Source organism: Rana temporaria, chromosome 4, assembly GCF_905171775.1.
Source record: "Rana temporaria chromosome 4, aRanTem1.1, whole genome shotgun sequence".
In the NCBI taxonomy this organism is placed as follows: domain Eukaryota; kingdom Metazoa; phylum Chordata; class Amphibia; order Anura; family Ranidae; genus Rana; species Rana temporaria.
Window position 1 is genome coordinate 434,419,503 of NC_053492.1, and position 20,591 is coordinate 434,440,093.

At 46.7% G+C, this 20,591-nt stretch overlaps 1 protein-coding gene across 1 annotated transcript in view; it reads left to right on the forward strand.

Annotated features, from left to right (window-relative positions):
* The window catches only part of PTPN14 (protein tyrosine phosphatase non-receptor type 14), a 151,469-nt gene that overhangs the window by 91,803 nt on the left and 39,075 nt on the right, over positions 1-20,591 (forward strand). Inside the window, exon 6 of the mRNA XM_040351453.1 lies at positions 12,092-12,162. Coding sequence (XP_040207387.1) covers positions 12,092-12,162 — 71 coding nt within the window. The remainder of the gene's footprint in view (positions 1-12,091; positions 12,163-20,591) is intronic.

Genomic DNA, 20,591 nt, shown 5'->3' on the forward strand with positions numbered 1-20,591 from the left:
CCCCCCCCCCAAAAATGAAATACCGTTGCGGTCGTGCATTGCACTGGAGGACATTCCGAGCCTGCAGAGAGGCACCCTACAGTTAGGTCCATATATATTTGGACACCGGCACAATTTTCATACTTTTGGCTCTGTATGCCACCAGAATACAATTAAAATGAAACGATCCTAATGAATTTATAGTGCAGACTCTCAGCTTTAATTCAAGGTGTTGAACATAAATATTGAGTACACATTTTAGGAACTGCAACCATTTGTTTTACACAGTCCCTCCATTTTCAGGAGCTCAAATGTAATTGGACAAATGCATATATTCATAAATAAAATGTTAATTTTTAATATTTTGTTGTGAATCCTTTAATGACAATGACTGCCTGAAGTCTGGAACCCATGGACATTACCAAAGACTGGGTTTCCTCCTTTCTGATGCTATTCCAGGCTCTAATTGCAGCTGTCTTCAGTTGTTCTTCGTGCCTTTAGTTTTGCCTTCAGCAAGTAAAATGCATGCTCAATTGGGTTGAGATCAGGTGATTGACTTGGCCATTACAGAATATTCCACTTCTTTTCCTTCAAAAGCACCTGTGTTGCTTTTTGCAGTGTGTTTTGGTTCATTGTCCATTTTTACTGTGAAGGGCCATCCAACCAGCTTTGCTGCATTAGGCTGAATCTGGGCTGACAGTATATCTCTAAATACTGCAGAATTCATCGGGCTACGTCTGTCACATCATCCATGAACACCAATGACCCAGTGCTACTGGAAGCCATGCATGTCCATGCTATCACACTGCAGGCTCCACCATGTGACCACAGATGAGGTTGTGTGCTTTGGATCATGAGCTGTTTCAAGCCTTCTCCACACTTTGTTTTTTTTTTTTTTCTTCTCGTCATTCTGGTACCGATTAATCTTAGTTTCATCCATCCAAAAAATGCTTTTCCAGAACTGGTCTAGCTTTTTTAGATGTTTTTTGGCAGTCTAATCTGGCTTTTCTATTCTTCAGGCTTATGAATGGTTTGCACCTCTGTATTTGCTCTGTATTTGCTCTGGTGAAGTCTTCTCGATTGTCAAAATCTACAATTCTACATCTACCTCCTGGAGAGTGTCCTCCACTTGTCTGGATGTTGTGTTTTTTTTCTTTACCATAGAAAGGATCCTGCAATCATCCACCACTGTTGTCTCCCTTGGATATCCAGGCCTTTTTATGTTGCTGAGCTCACTAGTTCTTTCTTCTTTCCTCAGAATGTACCAAACTGTTGCTTTGGCTACTCCTAATGTTGCTGCTATCACAATGGCTTTGTTTCGTTTTTGAAGCCTTACAATGGCCTGTTTCACTTGCAAGGACAGCTCTTTTGAACACATGATGTAGGTTCACAGCAATCTATTCCAAATGCAAATACCACACTTAGAATTAACTCCAGACCTTTTACCTGCTTAATTGACGAATACAGCTTTTTATTCAATTGTCCAATTAATTTTGGTCCCTTGAAAAAGTAGAGATGGCTATTCCTAAAGCTGTAGTAAACCGCTGGGGAAAAAAAACAAAACAAAAAACCTGTAAGACAATGGCATAATGTAATGTGCTAGTATGCAACGCATGCTAGCACATTATGAAATACTTTAGAACGGAGCCCCCACAGCGAAGCCTGGTCACCGCTGAGGAGGCTGACCTGTCGTCCTGACATTTCTTCCGGGTTCATGGGCTCCGGCGCTGTGAGTGGCCAGAGCCAAAACTACATCAAACCCGCGCATGCGCATGGGAGCCCTTGGTTTCGGCAAGAAGCTCTGAAGTTGCGGCGCGATACACCAGACCTTCAGAGCGCATGCACCTCTGATGTTAGCAGCAGCATGCATGGAGAATATCTCCTTAACATGTATGTTTTGGAGATATTAATTATTATATTAGGCTTGCCTGTAAGAAAAAGAGAAAATCACACAGCGGGGTATACAACTGCTTTAACAGCTGTAATTCCTAAACCCTTCCTTCGATTTGGATGTAAATACCCTCAAATTTCAGCCCATATCCATTATATAACTATAGCTTGAATGTGTTTTTTGGTAAAAAAAAGAAAAGAAAATTATATATATATATATATATATAATATTAATAATGGACCTAAATGTATATATTCATCAGCAGACAGGGGATCTGCTGCCACAATTAAAAATGTGTGAATGAGTGAATTTTGGGTGGAGAAACTTGACAGGCCTGCACAGAGTCATAACCTCAACCCGATGGAACACCTTTGAAATGAATTAGAGCGGAGACTGCAAGCCGGGCTTTCTCGTCCAACATCCGTGCCTGACCTCACAAAAGCGCTTCTGGAAGAATGGTCAAACATTCCCATAGACACACTCCTAATCCTTGTGGACAGCCTTCCCAGAAGAGTTGAAGCTGTTATAGCTGCAAAGGATGGGCCAACTCAATATTGAACCCTACGGACTAAGACTGGGATGCCATTAAAGTTCATGTGTGTGTGTGTAAGCCCAGGTTCACACTGGGTACGATTTCCTTCGATTTGAGATGCGATTTCACATGTGAAATCGCATCTCAAATCGGCGGCATTTGCTGGCAATGACACTGTCCTAATCGGTGCGACGCCGCATCTGCGGCGCTGCACCGATTTCAAAAAGTAGTTCCTGTACTACTTTTTGCGATTTCGGGCCGCGATTTACATAGACATCTGTGCAGAAACCTGCACAGATGTCTCTTAAATCGCGGCCGAAATCGGGACTGCCAGCGGGAGTGAAATCGTGCGAGTTCAGCTGAACTCGCACGGCTTCACTCCCGCAGCCCAGTGTGAACCAGGGCTAAAGCAGTGTTAAACTTGGCAGAAAATTTTGGTTTTAGTTTGAGGACTAAAATGGCATTTTAGTTTTTGTCCCATTTTAGTCTTCTGCAATTGTTTTAGTCGACTAAAATCTCCAGTACATTTTAGTAGACTAAAATCGTTTTAGTTGACTAAAACTCAGTCATTTAAAATAGAATGGGTGTAGTTTAAATTGTAATGCATTATTTAAGCGTTTCTCTCAGATTTCCAAACTCATTATATACTGCTGGAGTGAAAAATCGAATACGTTATTATTTATGTTGTTGAGGTATGAACACGCACTAAAGACCAGTGTTCATTTTGACGTCAAATTTCAATTCAGTTTTAGTCATTCAACTAAAATGGCATTTCAATTTTAGTCCCGTTTTTAGTTTTAGTTGTATTTGTCATCTCAATTGTTTTAGTTTTAGTTGACTAAAATCTTTTAGTCGACAAAATTAGCACTGGTGTAAAGGCAGGTGTCCCAATACTTTTGGCAATATTGTGTGTGTGTGTGTGTCTTATTTATTTTTACTTTTGTTGTTGTTGTTATTGTTATTATTATTATTATTATTATTATTATTATTATTATTATTATTATTATTATTATTATTATTATTATTATTATTGTTATAATATAATTACATTTTTTTTTTAAACTGCTAGCCGACCAGCCGCCGCAGTTGTACGGCGGCAGGTCGGCTCTGCTGGGCGAGAGCACGTAGCTATATGTCACCTCGCCCAGCAGCCAATAGGGGCGCGCGCCCCCCGCTCGTCCCTGACTCCCGTGCGTGTGCCCGGCGGTCGCGATCGCCGCCAGGCACCCGCGATTGCTCGTTACAGAGCGAGGACCGGGAGCTGTGTGTGTAAACACACAGCTCCCGGTCCTGTCGGAAGAAATGCCTGACCGTCTGTTCATACAATGTATGAACAGCGATCAGTCATTTCCCCTAGTGAGTCCCACCCCCCCCTACAGTTAGAACACACCCAGGGAACATACTTAACCCCTTCCCCGCCCCCTAGTGTTAACCCCTTCCCTGCCAGTGACATTTTTATAGTAATCAATGCATTTTCATAGCACTGATCGCTATAAAAATGCCAATGGTCCCAAAAATGTGTCCGAAGTGTCCGCCATAATGTCGCAGTACCGAGAAAAAAAAACGCTGATCGCTGCCATCATTAGTAAAAAAAAAAAAAATATTAATAAAAATGCCATAAAACTACCCCCTATTTTGTAAACGCTATAACTTTTGCGCAATCCAATCAATAAACGCTTATTGAGATTTTTTTTTTTTTAACGAAAAATATGTATAAGGATACGTATCGGCCTAAACTGAGGAAAACATTTTTTTATACATATATTTTTGGGGGATATTTATTATGGTAAAAAGTAAAAAATATATATTTTTTTTCAAAATTGTCGCTCTATTTTTGTTTATAGCGCAAAAACTAAAAACCGCAGAGGTGATCAAATACCACCAAAAGAAAGCTCTATTTGTGGGAATAAAATTACGCCAATTTTGTTTAGGAGCCACGTCGCACGACCGCGCAATTGTCAATTAAAGCGACGCACTGCCGAATCGCAAAAAGTGCTCTGGTCTTTGACCAGCAATATGGTTCGGGGCTTAAGTGGTTAAATATGTTTTTTTAATTGGAAAAATATAACGTTTAGTGTATAAACCCAAACCCAAAATGTTATAACATATTTTTACTTTACGTTGTTAAAGCAGCAATTCATCATTAAACAAATCATCTGTGTGATAGAAGCCATTACCCAGCTGGCTTGATAAATACTATTTCTGGGGCGCAATGATCGGTTTTCTGCCTTGAGACTCGTATTGGGTACCTGGTTCTTTCATTGCCTGATCACACTGGTACATTTATTTGAGAACTCCCAGAGTTATTTATCAAAAACATTTTTATTGTTTTCTGAGTCTCTCCATGGTGCGTTTTCTATCAGAGAGCTTTGTAATAAAAGTCATTTGCTGAGTTCTCTGTTCTTATGGAACCTTATTTTTGGTTGACATGATAAATACTCAGAAGAATGTGGAACATGTTCTAACCACTGATGCGTGATCGGCTCGTGCTGCCTGGATCCTTAGATCATCTCAGGCAGATAAGGGGAGGTTTATTTAGCCGCACTATTTGCATCCCATGCTTGATGATTATCTTTTCATAAATTATTTTGATCGAGTATGACATCCCGCTGAAAGCAACTTCAAAGATCACCTCCTTGGCATTAAGATAGGCTTTTTGTTTCAGGCCTGATTTAAAGCAAATACTTCTATTTATAATAAACTGGATAAGTATTTCATTTTTTAATTAAAATTTTAAGTCTATTAGTGGAGAAAGTGAAGGTGAACATTAATGAGTTAAAGTGATTCTAAACAGTTAAACCAGGTATGTTGCCGCATATGTTTCTCTTTTTAAAGTTTTGCTTTTAGGTAAATGGTAGCAGCAAGCATCCACAGGCACTTCCTGTCCAAGGTGACAACCCTTACTCCGTTCAGCTGCTGCATTGTCACAGTTTTCTGCACATTTCTGAGTTAAGCTGGCCATACATGTATAGAAATTTGTCCGAAACTGGACGTTTTTCGCAAAGCTCGTTCGATATTTGTGCCACTAGTGGACCCAACTTCACAAATGGTTTCGACAGTGGACCCGACTAATGTCGATGGATCTGAAGCGAAAACTTCTACTGTTTCAGCTAAAGTGTATATGTTAGGGTTGTGTGGATACCGAGCATTTGCAGGAGTACTTGTTCAGTGCGGCAGTGGCGGCGGAATTTATAATCGATGATCTCCCTGTGTGGCTTTCAATAAAGCAACTGACAGCCGCTTCTCCTCCTCTCCCCTCCGTGGCTTTCAGCTGCTTTATTGAAAGCCACACAGGGAGATCAGTGATTATAACTTCCACCGCACTGATCGTTCCTGAGTGTCCTCCTCTGGCCCTCACCGTGTCCTCCTCTGGCCCCCCCCCCCCCCGAGTGCTCCTCTGGCCCCCCCCCCGAGTGCTCCTCTGGGCCCCCCCCCCCGAGTGCTCCTCTGGCCCCCCCCCCCCCGAGTGCTCCTCTGGCGCCCCCCCCCCCCGAGTGCTCCTCTGGCCCCCCCCTCCGAGTGCTCCTCTGGCCCCCCCCTCCGAGTGCTCCTCTGGCCCCCCCCTCCGATTGCTCCTCTGGCCCCCCCCCTCCGAGTGCTCCTCTGGCCCCCCCCTCCGAGTGCTCTTCTGGCCCCCCCCTCCGAGTGCTCCTCTGGCCCCCCCCTCCGAGTGCTCCTCTGGCCCCCCCCTCCGAGTGCTCCTCTGGCCCCCCCCTCCGAGTGCCCCTCTGGCCCCCCCCTCCGAGTGCTCCTCTGGCCCCCCCCCTCCGAGTGCTCCTCTGGCCCCCCCCCTCCGAGTGCTCCTCTGGCCCCCCCCCTCCGAGTGCTCCTCTGGCCCCCCCCCTCCGAGTGCTCCTCTGGCCCCCCCCCTCCGAGTGCTCCTCTGGCCCCCCCCTCCGAGTGCTCCTCTGGTCTCTCCCCCCCACCCTGTGCTCCTCTGGTCTCTTCCCCCCCCCCCCTGTGCTCCTCTGGTCTGCCCCCCCTGTGCTGTGCTCCTCTGGTCTCTTCCCCCCCCCCCCGTGCTCCTCTGCCCCCCCTGTGCTGTGCTCCTCTGGTCTCTTCCCCCCCCCCCCTGTGCTCCTCTGGTCTCTTCCCCCCCCCCCCTGTGCTCCTCTGGTCCCCCCACCCTGTGCTCCTCTGGTCTCTCCCCCCCACCCTGTGCTCCTCTGGTCTGCCCCCCCTGTGCTGTGCTCCTCTGGTCTCTTCCCCCCCCCCCTGTGCTCCTCTGCCCCCCCTGTGCTGTGCTCCTCTGGTCTCTCCCCCCCCCCTGTGCTCCTCTGGTCTCTCCCCCCCCCCTGTGCTCCTCTGGTCTCTTCCCCCCCCCCTGTGCTCCTCTGGTCTCCCCCCCCCTGTGCTCCTCCCCCCCCTGTGCTCCTCTGGTCTCTCCCCCCCCCCCCCCTGTGCTCCTCTGGTCTCCCCCCCCCCCTGTGCTCCTCTGGTCTCTCCCCCCCCCCCCTGTGCTCCTCTGGTCTCCCCCCCCCCTGTGCTCCTCTGGTCTCTCCCCCCCCCCCCCCCTGTGCTCCTCTGGTCTCTTCCCCCCCCCCCTGTGCTCCTCTGGTCTCTTCCCCCCCCCCCCCCCCTGTGCTCCTCTGCAAGGTTCCCTTACCTGGAATGGTGGCGGCAGCACCCGATAGCCGATCCAACCTTCCTCCTACCTATGATCTCTTGCAGTGGGGCTGCACTCACACTATATACAGGTTAACTGCTTGTATAGTCTGGGTGAGAGGAAAGAACTTTAAAGTGATACTAAAGCCAGTGGTCTTGCTGTTGTCTCAGCCAATCAGGAGGTAGAGTCCCAGATAACCAAGGCACTGGTGCATCATGGATCATGATGGGGCTCAGGTAAGCATTAGGGGGGGCAAAGGGTGGCTGCTGCACACAAAGGGTTTTTTATTTTAATGCATAGAATGCACTAAGATAAAATCTTCTGCCTTTTAGAATCACTTTAACTTTTCTTCTTTAAGCCCTCGTTCACACTCAACACGGCTTTGAAATCGTGCGACTTCATCTTAAGCTGCGTGATTAGAAAGCAGCATGTCCATGCGTCTTCAGGTGTGACTTGAAAGACATCTGTGCGGCTTCATGCAGGCACTACTTTTGCAAATCGATGTAGCACCGCAAAGTCGGCGTTGCGCTGATTGGAACGGTGCCATTGCTGGCAGTAGACTTGCCAGGCGATTTGACCCGTCAAATTACATGACATATCCGTTCAGTGTGAAAGAGGGCTAAGGATTGTTTTCTAGAATTATTTGTGGGACCTGCTGGGTGCTGTTGCTTTATATTGTGACATGTCGGGAATGTACATTTCCTGACAGGTCCACTTTACTGAAACGCAGTGCTGTTTGTATAAGTAATCAGTCTGTTTGCAGGCACCTCTGGTGTTCTCTTTGTGTCTTTTGTGATGTTGGCGGAAAGTAAACACGGCAGCGTTGATGAAAGGCGCAGCTCTCCAGAAGTTTGCATGAAAGTTTTGGCGGAGTTGGGTTGTGAATGTGACAGTTGTACAGACTTGTATCCTTTCTGCTTATCGCTGTGATCCCTCTCTCTCCACATACTTGTGTGACAGCCACAAATACTGTGTGCAGGCCCTCAGGGGAAGGGCTGGAGAGGATTGCTGAGCACAATACCCATCGCCCCGGGCTCTGCTTTCTGAAGCCTTCTGTCACACTGTGGTCTCGTTATGTTACATTCCCTCTGTGTTTTATTGCTCAATCTGTCGGCTACGCTTGGCAGAGCTTCAGACATGTATTGAAGGCGATCGGAGCGGAGGTGTTTCTTGGTAGAAGAGCACACAGGGGGTTTAGGAGATTCATTCATTTTTTTTTGTTTGAATCTAATAGTTATGCTGGGACTTGCAGTACTATTTAAGATGCAGATTCTGCAGAACACCTGCCTTGTCTTAGCGTAGTGTGATGACTGGAGTTGATCCTGAATTCTGGATATCAGACCAGGCTTTTTCTGGCACTTTTTGTTTACCCAACCCCCTCTCGGTCCACACTTTGCCCTCCATGGCGTGTTCCCCCCCTCCTCACCCCTCCATGGCGTGGTCCCCCCCCTCCTCACCCCTCCATGGCGTGGTCCCCCCCCCTCCTCACCCCTCCATGGCGTGGTCCCCCCCCTCCTCACCCCTCCATGGCGTGGTCCCCCCCCCTCCTCACCCCTCCATGGCGTGGTCCCCCCCCTCCTCACCCCTCCATGGCGTGGTCCCCCCCTCCTCCATGGCGTGGTCCCCCCCTCCTCCATGGCCTGGTCCCCCACGGCGTGGTCCCCCCCACCCCTCCACGGCGCGTCTGTTCCCCTCCCGCACTCGCCTCTCACCCCCGCACTCGCCCCTCTGCGGCACGGCCCCTTTGTCTGTCCCCCTCCCGCACTCGCCCCCTCCGCGGTGCGTCTGTTCCCCTCGCCCCCGCACTCACTCCCTTTGTAAAAGGTTAACAAAAAAGAGAGAAAAACCAGCAAGCAGCCATGGCCCGGGGATGTTCCCTCCTGCCACTTCTGAAAGTGTTCCAGCGACTCATGAGAAAACCAGCCGCTGGCTGTAAAAAAACAAAAAGAGGGTAATAGCTGATATCTTCAGCCATAATCCTGGTAAACCACTTTTAAAATCGCAACGTTTTATATACACATTGCGGTCTTGAAGTGATAAAGCTGAAGTTTAAAGTGGTTGTAAACCTCAGACATGAAATATGAACAAAGCTCTAAGTTTCATTTCTTTCTGCTGCCTCATTCCTCTACTATTAGCATAAGTCACTTCTGGCAAGATTTCCTGACGCCAAGAGAAAAAACTGATGGGAGGGAGCGCCCGCACACAACCTGCGATTGAAAGCCTCAGCTCAGTTCCTATGCTGTGTAAAGTGGGGTGTGTCCCTTGCCTCCAGTCGGCTCTCTTCACTGAGCTCTGCAAAGTGGAATTTCAGCTCTCCTCCCCCTGCTTTCTGACGGCTCAAACAAGCTTTACTGTATAAATTCTGGACTTTGAATGGATGTAGAGAAGAGAAGATCAACGGGACTAGCATAGCATTCATCTTTATGGGTTGCTGACAAACTGTCATCATCCCCCCCCCCCCCCCTACCGCTGACACAAATGTCTATGGTCCTGCCTGCTAGGGTCCTCCTGTATCCCTTGGCCGATTGGCTTGCTCCACCTTCAGCTCCAGGACAGTACATGCCATTTGGATGTCTTTTCGTGTCTACGTCCTTCTGAGCATTTTCTTTGGAGCTTTTTTTCTCCAAACTTTTTAGTTGGTCCATATATTGGTTTTGAATGTGTCTTGAAGAAGTGAATGCTGCTTCACGAAACACGTCAAGGTATCAGTCCAACATGCATGTATTCTATTGTTATAGACATTTGTATCATTTACTGTCTACTTTTAAATTGAATATGAAATACATTTTGTATATTTTATGTCAAGTGGTGTTAACTTCATATGTAGGGGCTTTTGTTACATCTCTGGGTGTCACCTGAGATCCGTCACTTCCCTGAGTATATGTAAGGACTTACGGACACTTTAGTGATTGTAAAGTCTTGTTTTTTTCCTTCTATTAAATAAACAAACATGTTCTACTTACCTGATCTGTTGCAGTGGTTTTGCACAAAGCAGTCCAGATCCTCCTCTTCTCGGGTCCCTCTTCTCTGATCCTAGCCCCTCCCTCCTATTCAGTGCCCCCTTAGCAAGTAGCTTTCTATGGGAGGCACCTGAGCCGAGTCACAGCTCCCTGTGTCCATTTAGACACGGAGTCTCGACCTGGCCCCGCCCCCTCTCTCTCCCAATTTGGCTAGCTTACTTTGATTGACAGCAGCGACAGCCAATGGAGCCGCTGCTGTGTCTCAGCCAATCAGGAGAAAGAATCTTGGACGGCTGAGACCCTCGGACAGGGAGGGACCTCAGGTAAGTATTAGGAAGGGCTGCTGCAGACAGGAGTTTTTTTTATCTTCATGCATAGAATGCATTAAAATAAAAAAAAACTTCTGACTTTACAACCACTTTAACATGTTCTATGCAGTTTCAAAAGTTGTTTTCACTAGTTCAGCATCAGTCATTAAAGCAAAACACCTGATGATCCTGCCATATAGGTCTTAGTTCAACCGCTTCCTGCTGTGGGATGACAACTAATATGCTTCTGTGTTGCCTCCCTGTCACATATATGCTACTGGTGAAGACTACAAGCAGCGATCTTTGCAGGGTCGATTTGCATCAAGTCGATTTGAATCATAATTTTTAAAGAGCAACTGTCACTTCTGTCCCACAGTGGCTCCTCCTCTGACCCGCTGTTGACTCACCGACGGTCCCATTCACTTTAATAGAACGGCTGGTGACACAACAAGGTGAGGGACGTGGTGGATGCCCGCTAACAGGAGCTGCCATGATGGATCTGAAATGACAGGTGCTCTTTAAATGTAAGGGCTTATTCTTGCTGTTAGAATCTTTAAAGCGGAGCTCCACCCTAAAGTGGAACTCCCGCTGATCGGAACCCTCCCCCCCTCCGGTGTCACATTTGACACCTTTCAGGGGGAGGGGGGTGCAGATGCCTGTCTAAAGGCAGGTATTTGCACCCACTTCCGTCTGCGGGGAGGACGACACCTCCCGTCCCCCCCCCCCCTCCCGTTGTGTTCTGGGAACACTCGGCTCCCAGAGCACAGCGGGAGCCAATCAGCAGGCGCAGCGCGGCTCGTGCATGCGCCGCAGGGAACCGGGCAGTGAAGCCGGAGCGCTTCACTTCATGGTTCCCTCACCGAGGATGGCGGGGGGTTGGCAGCAGAGTGACGAGCGATCGCTCGTCCTCTGCTGTGTACGGCGCTGGACTCCAGGACAGGTAAGTGTGCCGCTATTAAAAGTCTGCAGCTGCAGTATTTTTCTACTTTAAGCCCCCATTCACACCTAGGCGTTTTGTCGCCTGTAGTGTGACGCCGCAGCAGCCCCGAGACGCCAGAGGGACGAAAACACATGCACCTCTATGGAGATGGTTCACATCTCCACGCCGAACGCCTGCCGCCTGAAAAAAAGTCCCGGACCTTTTTTTCAGGCGGCTTTCGACGTTTGGCATAGGAGATGTGAACCATCTCCATAGAGGGGGTGAAGGCTGCATTCACAATCGCGGCGTTTTGTCGCCGCAAATCGCGGTACAAAACGCTGCTATTTGTCGCCGCAATTCGCGTGACAAAACGCCGCGATTTTGTACGCCGAGGTGTGAATGCAGCCTTATAATTGCAAACAAAATGAAGGTTTTCCATTTAGGATAATAAGCTGTCTGGTTAGTAAAATAGGCGATATCAGAACCGATTCAATCATACAGTTTTTAGTGTACATAGATTTGAAAAACAATTGGATACAGGAATATTCCTGAACTTTATTTTATCTCATTGTTACTTTGAAAATGTGTGAATCCATCAATTCAGTGCATGTTATCTCAGCTTGCAGAGCTTGGATTCACTGAATGAGTTTACCAACAATGTAAATATTGCAGAATATACAGCCTCGTGCTAAATAACTAAGCTCCATTTCATGCTGAATAAACTAAATTATTAATGCATCTTAAATACAACACTGTCTTTTTAGATAGAGTTTTACTTCATTGATTTTTCCCCACCCTGTATGCTTTGTATGTATTTATTTTTTTGTATTGTGTTTGAGTGCCTGTATATTTTGTGTTGCGGCATAATAGTCAGTCAGTGTTTTGTCTCACCACAGGACTGGACTCAGGATTCCGCCTCACTAGAAGAACTGCTGCTGAAAGTGGCTCTGGAGCACAAAGCTGTAAGGTGAGCTTCCACTTTATGTACATTGAATTCTGATATGTCGGGGGTTGTGGCATTGCTTCCCACTTTTCATTTTCAGATTTCTTTGGAATACAAGTAAAAAAATCACCCCTCCAATGCGCTCACTGAGCTTTCTCCCTCCAGCAAGTCCATCTAAGTACCCCCCCCCCTCCCCCCCGCCTATCCGCATACATATCGGACACCCCTACTGCCAGCTGTGCGCCGTATACTGGCTGGCCTTTCCTTCTTTTCTCAAATCGCCTTTCAGGACAGCCTTGGAGAGCGCAGCTCCGCCTCTTCTGTAGGAAACACCCACAGGCTTTAAATCCCTCCTCTTCCACCATGGCTTCAGTTATTGTGTTTCCTCCGCCATGGTGGAAGCATCAGGTTGGAGCCAGGGAGCTGCGTTCTCTCCAAGGCTGGAGACAGGCTTTTCCCTCATTATTTTGCCTTTTTTGTAAGGTGTAACTGAACCATCCCAGCTCCTCCACTGTACCTTTAAGGGGGGATGCTCCGGAGTCCTCTGGTCTCGCCTGCTCACGGGAGCTTTAGGATCCATAGGGGACGCTGCGTCTGGTGCCCGGAGTCCGCAGGTTTTGACCCCGGTGGTCGGGCAGGTACCGTTTTCTTTAACAAGAAACATGCCCTGCATGTCGGTTCCGGGTCCCGGTCTGGCGGGTGACGTCACGCCGGCGACGCGGCGTTTCCTGTGGAGGCGTGGCGCTCGTGGCTCCTGGCGCCTGGAACGCAGGGACTAGGGGGCGGGTTCTCTGACCGGCGCTTCCGTTTCCGGCTCCTATTGATGACGCGGAGCCCGGGAAACTCAAAAGCCCAGCGTTTTCCTCTACAGCTGTCTCTCTGCAATGGAGGAAAGAGTCACAGCGATGGCGGATGCAGGCGCCGTCAGCACCGGTCAGGCCCAGGTAAGAGGGGTACAATGGTGCCTTTATTCTTATCCTTATGGGCTTACTATTGTGTTTTGTTGTTTTCCTCCTCATGGGAGCCTGCTCTGCTCTGATGGAAGCTTATGCTGGGCCATCTAGCAGAAACACTGGTGGTTGCTATGTTTTATCTTTTTCTTAAAGGGGACATTTTTCACTCTGGTGGTGGTATTAGCATGGTGGTGGTTTCCCTTGCTTAGCCAATAGGGCTTTGATTTAAATCAGTTTAATTTCTCGTTACAGGAGAAAACTGCTAGTAAATCTAAACCAGCAAATCCACCAAGCCAAAGGAAATGTCCTTCCTGTAAAAACCCTTTGAGAGACTCTTGGCAGAAAGCAATGTGTAGATCATGTATTAAAGATCTAGTTGAAGAGGAATCTTCTCAACAAATTAAAGAATTATTTTCATCTGTCAAGGAACTCTCGGACTCACTTAGTTCAGTGAAATCCATGCTAGTGCAGAGTGCGGTCCATACTGAGCCCCAGCAACCACCAGCAAGCCCAAGAGCTTCCACCTCCAGGCCGGTAGTGGTGGACTCTGGGGATGAGGGGACAAGTACTCTTCCCTCACTTGTAGACTCTGAGGAAGAGGAAGAAGAGGATGCAGGCAGAACCTCTAAATATAAATTATCCCTGGAGGATGTGGATGAACTTTTAGGTGCAATCTACACTACCCTTGACATTCAGGAGGAAAGTACAACTATCAGTCCATGATAAAATGTACCAGGGTATGGATGACTCCAAACATAGAGTTTTTCCTGTCCATAAAGTGTTATCTGACACAGTTAAGAAAGAATGGAAAGACCCGGAAAAAGGTCCCTTCCTTCCTAAATCTCTTAAGAGAAGATTTCCCTTTGAAAACAAAGAAACTGAGGTTTGGAATAAGAAACCCAGAGTGGATGCTGCCTTTTCACAGGTTTCTAGAAGGACAGATCTGGCCTTTGAAGACATGGGGGTCTTGAAAGATGCGATGGACAAAAGAGCAGATGCTCTCCTTAAAAAAGCTTGGGACTCCGCATCCGCCAGCCTTAAACCAGCCATGGCTTCCACGGTGGTAGCAAGAAACCTGGAATGCTGGGTAGAGAAACTGAAGGGCCACATTGAAGCAGGCACCCATAGGAAAGACCTTTTAGACTCCTTTCCTCTAATCCTTAATGCAATTAAATACATGGCTGATGCATCAGCCGAATCAATTAAAATGGCAGCCAGATCCTCAGCACTTGTCAATTCAGCTAGGCGTGCAGTCTGGCTAAAAACGTGGTCAGGGGATACAGCCTCAAAGATTAAACTTTGTGGCATCCCTTTTTCAGGGGATTTTCTTTTTGGGCCAGACCTGGAAACAGTCTTAGATAGAACGGCCGATAAAAAGAAGGCTTTCCCAGCCAAGAAGAAACAGACGTTTAAAAAGAATTTTCGTGCTGTTCAACAACCCTACAAAAATAGAGAAGATGTCAACAAAAAACGTTGGATTCCTCAAAAGGGTAGGGGAAGAGGTGGGGTTCTCTTCAGATCTCCTCCAGATCAAAACCCTAAAGACAAATGACGTAACTACTCCAGTAGGGGGAAGACTTTCATCCTTTCTCCCTCAGTGGAGTCAAATATCCACAAGTCCTTTCGTGAAGAACATCATTTCACAAGGTTACAAACTGGAATTCTCGGAATGTCCGCCAAGCAGGTTTTACATTACAGCCCTTCCAAGAGACCAAGAAAAGGCTTCGGCCATGATGAACCTTTTACAGGATCTGATTCAACAAGAAGTCATTGTCCAGGTCCCGAAACAGCAGGAGGGTCGGGGGTTTTATTCCCATATATTTCTTGTAAAAAAACCTTCAGGCAAATACCGGTTGATTCTGAATCTAAAGATCCTGAACAGATCAATACGGTACAAACACTTCCGTATGGACACAATTTACTCCATCACAAAACTGTTGTCTCCAGGTTGCTTCATGGCATCCCTGGACCTAAGGGATGCCTATTTACATGTGCCAATAGCACCAGCCTCCCAAAAGTTCCTTCGCCTAGCCATCAATCTGGGAACATCAGTATGGCATCTCCAATTCAGGGCCCTACCATTTGGCCTGTCATCTTCCCCCAGAGTTTTCACAAAGATTATGGCGGAAGCCCTGGAGCCTCTAAAACTGAGGGGGATCTCAGTCGTGCCATACCTGGACGACCTATTATTCTTCGCAGATTCCAGGGATCAGCTTGTGACGAACCTCCAAACGTCACAGACTCATCTCAAAAATCTAGGTTGGATTTTGAACTTAGAAAAATCGCATCTAGATCCCTCTCGGGAGATGAGGTTTCTGGGCTACACCCTAAACTCAGTAGTGCAAAAAGTGTTCCTGCCTCAGGAAAAGATAGACAAAATCTTTTCAGCAGTGGGTCAGATCCAGACGAACCTTTCAGTACCAGTCAGAACAGTTATGTCAGTTCTGGGCCTTCTTACAGCTACAATTCCGGCAGTCCAGTGGGCAAGACTGCATTCCAGACCACTTCAGAAAAACATCTTGCAGGTCTGGTCACACCAGGTGCCGTTCGAGAAGCGTTTCAGACTTTCTACGAAAGTGAAACGAGCACTATGGTGGTGGAGGGACCCCTCCAATCTAACGAAGGGTCTCCCATGGTTTTTTCCTCTGGACAAGCGTCTAACAACCGACGCAAGCTCCTGGGGTTGGGGAGCCCACCTGGAGGGTCAAACCGCTCAAGGCAAGTGGTCAAAAATAGAGGCAAGAAAATCGTCAAATTGGCGAGAATTGAAAGCCATTCATTTGGGTCTGATAGCTTTTCAACAGGAGGTCAAAGGACATCATGTACAGATTCTGTCAGACAATACGACAGCAGTGATCTATGTGTTAAAGCAAGGGGGAACCAGGAGCCAAGGGCTCATGGACTTAGCCAATCAACTTCTGTCATGGGCGGAAATAAATGTGGCCTCCCTATCGGCAGTCCACCTGAAGGGATCACAAAATCTCCTAGCAGATCTGCTAAGCAGAAAAAGAGTGGTGGAAGCAGAATGGAGTCTGAACCAGGAGGTGTTCGATAATATCGGAGGAATGGGGACATCCCCAAGTGGACCTATTTTCAAGTCAACAAAATGCGAAGGTCCAGGAATTCTTTTCAATTCACAGAATGGATCAGGCAGTGGGGATAGATGCCCTGGCACACCCATGGAATTACCGGCTGTGTTACGCCTTTCCCCCTTTTCCACTAATCCCTCTGGTCCTAAGGAAATTCAGGGAGGAGAACACCAACTTGCTCCTGATCGCTCCTTTTTGGCCAAAAAGGCCTTGGTTTGCAACACTTTTGAACCTGGCCTCAAAACCTCCCTGGAGATTACCATACAGGAAGGATCTATTGACACAGGGCTCTGTGTGCCATCCGGAAGCAAGCAGGCTACATCTAACTGCTTGGTTTCTGAAGAAGACCTTCTAAAATCTAAAGGACTTTCTGATAAAGTAGTTAAAACTCTACTATCAAGTAGAAAAGAGGTAACTAGGTCCATCTACCTCAAGGTATGGAAGAAATTTAACTCTTGGTGTTCTTCCAAAAGTTTTGAAATCAAGAGTACTATTTCAGTTCTGGAATTTCTCCATGAAGGAATGGAGAAAGGTCTAGCCGCCAGCACCCTGAAAACACAGGTAGCGGCTCTCTCAGTTTATCTTGAAAGATCTTTATCCAAAGAAACTTTAATTTCTAGATTTTTTAGGGCTCTGGCTCGAAATAGACCGATAGCCCTCAAAGTTTTCCCTTGTTGGGACTTATCTATTGTTTTGCAAGGTCTCACGGGAGCTCCGTTTTGAACCTTTACAGAGTGCATCGTTAAAAAGTTTAGTTCTCAAAACAATTTTTTTAGTTGCCATTACATCAGCAAGGAGAATCAGTGAGCTCCAAGCTCTAGCAATTAAGGAACCCTTCCTTAGAGTTTTGCCAGACCGAGTGGTCCTTCAAACGGATCCAGCCTTCCTACCGAAAGTGGCCTCAACTTTCCATCGGTCGCAAGAAATAATTCTACCAACATTTTCCTCAGTTCCGGCTAATGCAGGAGAAGAAGCTTTCCATACACTGGATGTAAGGAGATGTCTGTTACAGTTCCTTTCCGTCACCAAGGAGTTCAGGAAATCAAACGCTCTTTTTGTGGTATTCTCTGGTTCCCGTAAAGGGGAAAAAGCTTCTAAGAGTACGCTCGGTAGATGGCTTAGACAAGCAATTTCTGAAGCCTATCAAGCAAAAGGAGAAGTTCCTCCTTCTGGGATCGCTGCTCATTCTACAAGGTCAACCGCAGTTTCCTGGGCCGAAAGGGCCGGTGCTATGCCTGATCAGATCTGTAAGGCTGCCACTTGGTCCAGTTTCTCAACTTTTATTCGGCACTACAGGTTGGACTTGCTGTCGGCCGCAGATCAAGCCTTCGGCAGGAAGGTACTGCAGGCAGTAGTCCCACCCTAGGGTAAGTTACTTGGTTATCCTCTCCAAGGTTGTCCTGAAAGGCGATTTGAGAAAGGCCTAGTTAGACTTACCGGTGACGGTATTTCTAAGAGCCTTTCAGGACAACCGCTATTTCCCTCCCTAAATGTGTATAAAAAAGTAAAGTATGTATCTATCATGGTGTTGTGGTTCTCTGTGCTTTGTTTTCCAGTGCCGGAGGCCACACAATAACTGAAGCCATGGTGGAAGAGGAGGGATTTAAAGCCTGTGGGTGTTTCCTACAGAAGAGGCGGAGCTGCGCTCTCCAAGGTTGTCCTGAAAGGCTCTTAGAAATACCGTCACCGGTAAGTCTAACTAGGCCTTTTCCTATCATTTTGTAGACTTTGATTCAAAAAAAAGAAAGGAGCGCTTGGTGATCAGAGAAATGTGACGTCTAAAATATGGTTCATGTACCTGTATTAAAAATTTGCAACATGTACATCAATCCAACGCGTTTCTGGGAAATAAACTCCTCCCTACACCACCAAATGATTTGGACCAGTGCACAAAGCAAGGTCCATAAAGACATGGATGAGCGAGTTTGGGGTGGAGGAACTTGACTGGCCTGCACAGAGTCCTGACCTCAACCCGATAAAACACCTTTGGGATGAATTGGAGTGGAGTCTGTGAGCCAGGCCTTCTCATCCAACATCAGTGCCTGACCTCACAAATGCGCTTCTGGAAGAATGGTCAAACATTCCCATAGACACACTCCTAAACCTTCCCAGAAGAGTTGAAGCTGTTATAGCTGCAAAGGGTGGGCCAACTCAATATTGAACCCTACAGACTTAGGCCCCATACACAATATTAGATTTTCTGCAGATTTTTGTCTTCAGATTTACCAAAATCATGTAGTGCAAGGGCCTACCTGATTGCATACAAATTTAACTCTTAAGGTTTGATCTCATATTATATGGTTTTGGTAAATCTGAAGACAAAAATCTGCAGAAAATCTAATAGTGTTAATGGGGCTTTAGACTGAGATGCAATTAAAGTTCATGTGTGTGTAAAGGCAGGTGTCCCAATACTTTTGGTAATATAGTGTATGTTGCATGGAGAAGGTGGTTATTGTGAACCTGTTGCTTTTTTTTTTTTTTTTGTATGGGCAAAGCACAAGTACACTTGGAGTTCTCTCCGCCATGTTTGAAGTTACGATAAGACAGGGTTTGACAAATTCGCTTGGAATCTAGGAGTCAGCTAAAAAAGTTAGGAGCCAGAAAACGCACCCCGTCCCGACGAGCTTGCGCGCAGAAGCGAACGCATACGTGAGTAGCGCCCGCATATGTAAACGGTGTTCAAACCACACATGTGAGGTATCGCCACGATTGGTAGAGAGAGAGAGCAATAATTCTAGCCCTAGTCCTCCTCTGTAACTCAAAACATGCAACCTGTAGATTTTTTTAAACGTCGCCTATGAAGATTTTAAAGGGTAAAAGTTTGTCGGCATTCCACGAGCGGACGCAATTTTGAAGCGTGACATGTTGGGTATGAATTTTCTTCGGCGTAACATTATCTTTCATAATATTAAAAAAAATGGGGATAACTTTACTGTTGTCTTATTTTTTTATTATAAAAAGTGTAATTTTTTTCCCAAAAAAGTGCGCTTGTAAGACCGCTGCGAAAATACGGCGTGACAGAAAGTATTGCAACGATCGCCATTTTATTCTCTAGGGTGTTAGGATAAAAAATATATATAATGTTTGGGGGTTCTAATTAGAGGGACGAAGATGGCAGTGAAAAATAGTGAAAAATTACATTAGAATTGCTGTTTAACTTGTAATGCTTAACTTGTAATACCAACGGCCACCACCAGATGGCGCCAGACCACACATCTGGTGGTAATAACTTGTAATACCAACGACTCACCACCAGATGGCACCAGCTCACCAAAATATTTTTTTTTTTGCCCACCTTCTAAGCCAAGTCGCCAGGACACCATTTCTAGTCGCCATGGCGACCTGGCGCCCGGGATTTGTCGAGCCCTGCGATAAGGACTCTTGCGCATCGCAGCTTGAAATCTAAATGCAGATCTATAATGCAGCCCATTGTTTACCACGTGCCTGCACACACAGGAGTGTAAACAAGTGGTTCATATTCTTGAGTTAAAAAAATATATATATAATAAAATAAAAATCTGCGCTCCTTTTTATGCGCATATGAGCATGAATATTAATAAATTTTGCCTAGGAATGTATTGTATGTGCACATACACATAAATACGTGCGAATACACGCAGAACAATGCCTGAAATTACATCCAGAAATGCTCAGATATCGTTATTGTGCGCAAGAGGCCTCAGGGCTAGTGATGTGCCAAATATACTTGGTTTCAGTTTGGGGCGGTTTGGTAAACTTTATCAGAGTTAAAGTGGAATTTCACCCAAAAGGGGAGGTTCCGCTTCTCTGCAGGACCATTCACAAAGCACAGTGCTGCTCGTGCATGCGCAGTGGGAATCCGGCTGTGAAGCCACATGCAGTCACAACCGGCTTCCCAAAGTAAGGCCCCTTTTCACACTGAGGCAGGAGGCTCGGTGGCGGTATAGCGGCGCTATACCGTCGGATTTGCCACGGAATTTGGCCGCTAGCGGTGCGGTATTAACCCCCGCTAGTGGCCGATAAAGGGTTATTACCTCAGTGTGAAAGGGGTCTAAACATTCCGGTGCCAGGGACCCAAAGAGCCGACTCGGGTGAGGACTGTGTTGGATATCTGGACAGGTAAGTGTCCTAATATTAAGTCAACAGCTACAGTATTGGTAGCTGCATTTTTTTTTTTTTTTTTTTATTGCTAGGGTAAAGAACTGCTTTAAGCCGCCCATAGATACATTTGTTTTGCACTGATCACCGTTGCAGGCTATATCCTGCAGAGCTGATCGAACAGGGAAAATCCAAAAGGTTGGCTGTACAGAAGTCAGTCGGTCAATTGACTTGAATTAAAAAATGTCCAGGCCTGGCTGAATCGAATGAATTTCGATTCATTTTTGGCGGGCCTTAGGATGCCGAATCTGTACCCCTTTAAAATCAATGGCAG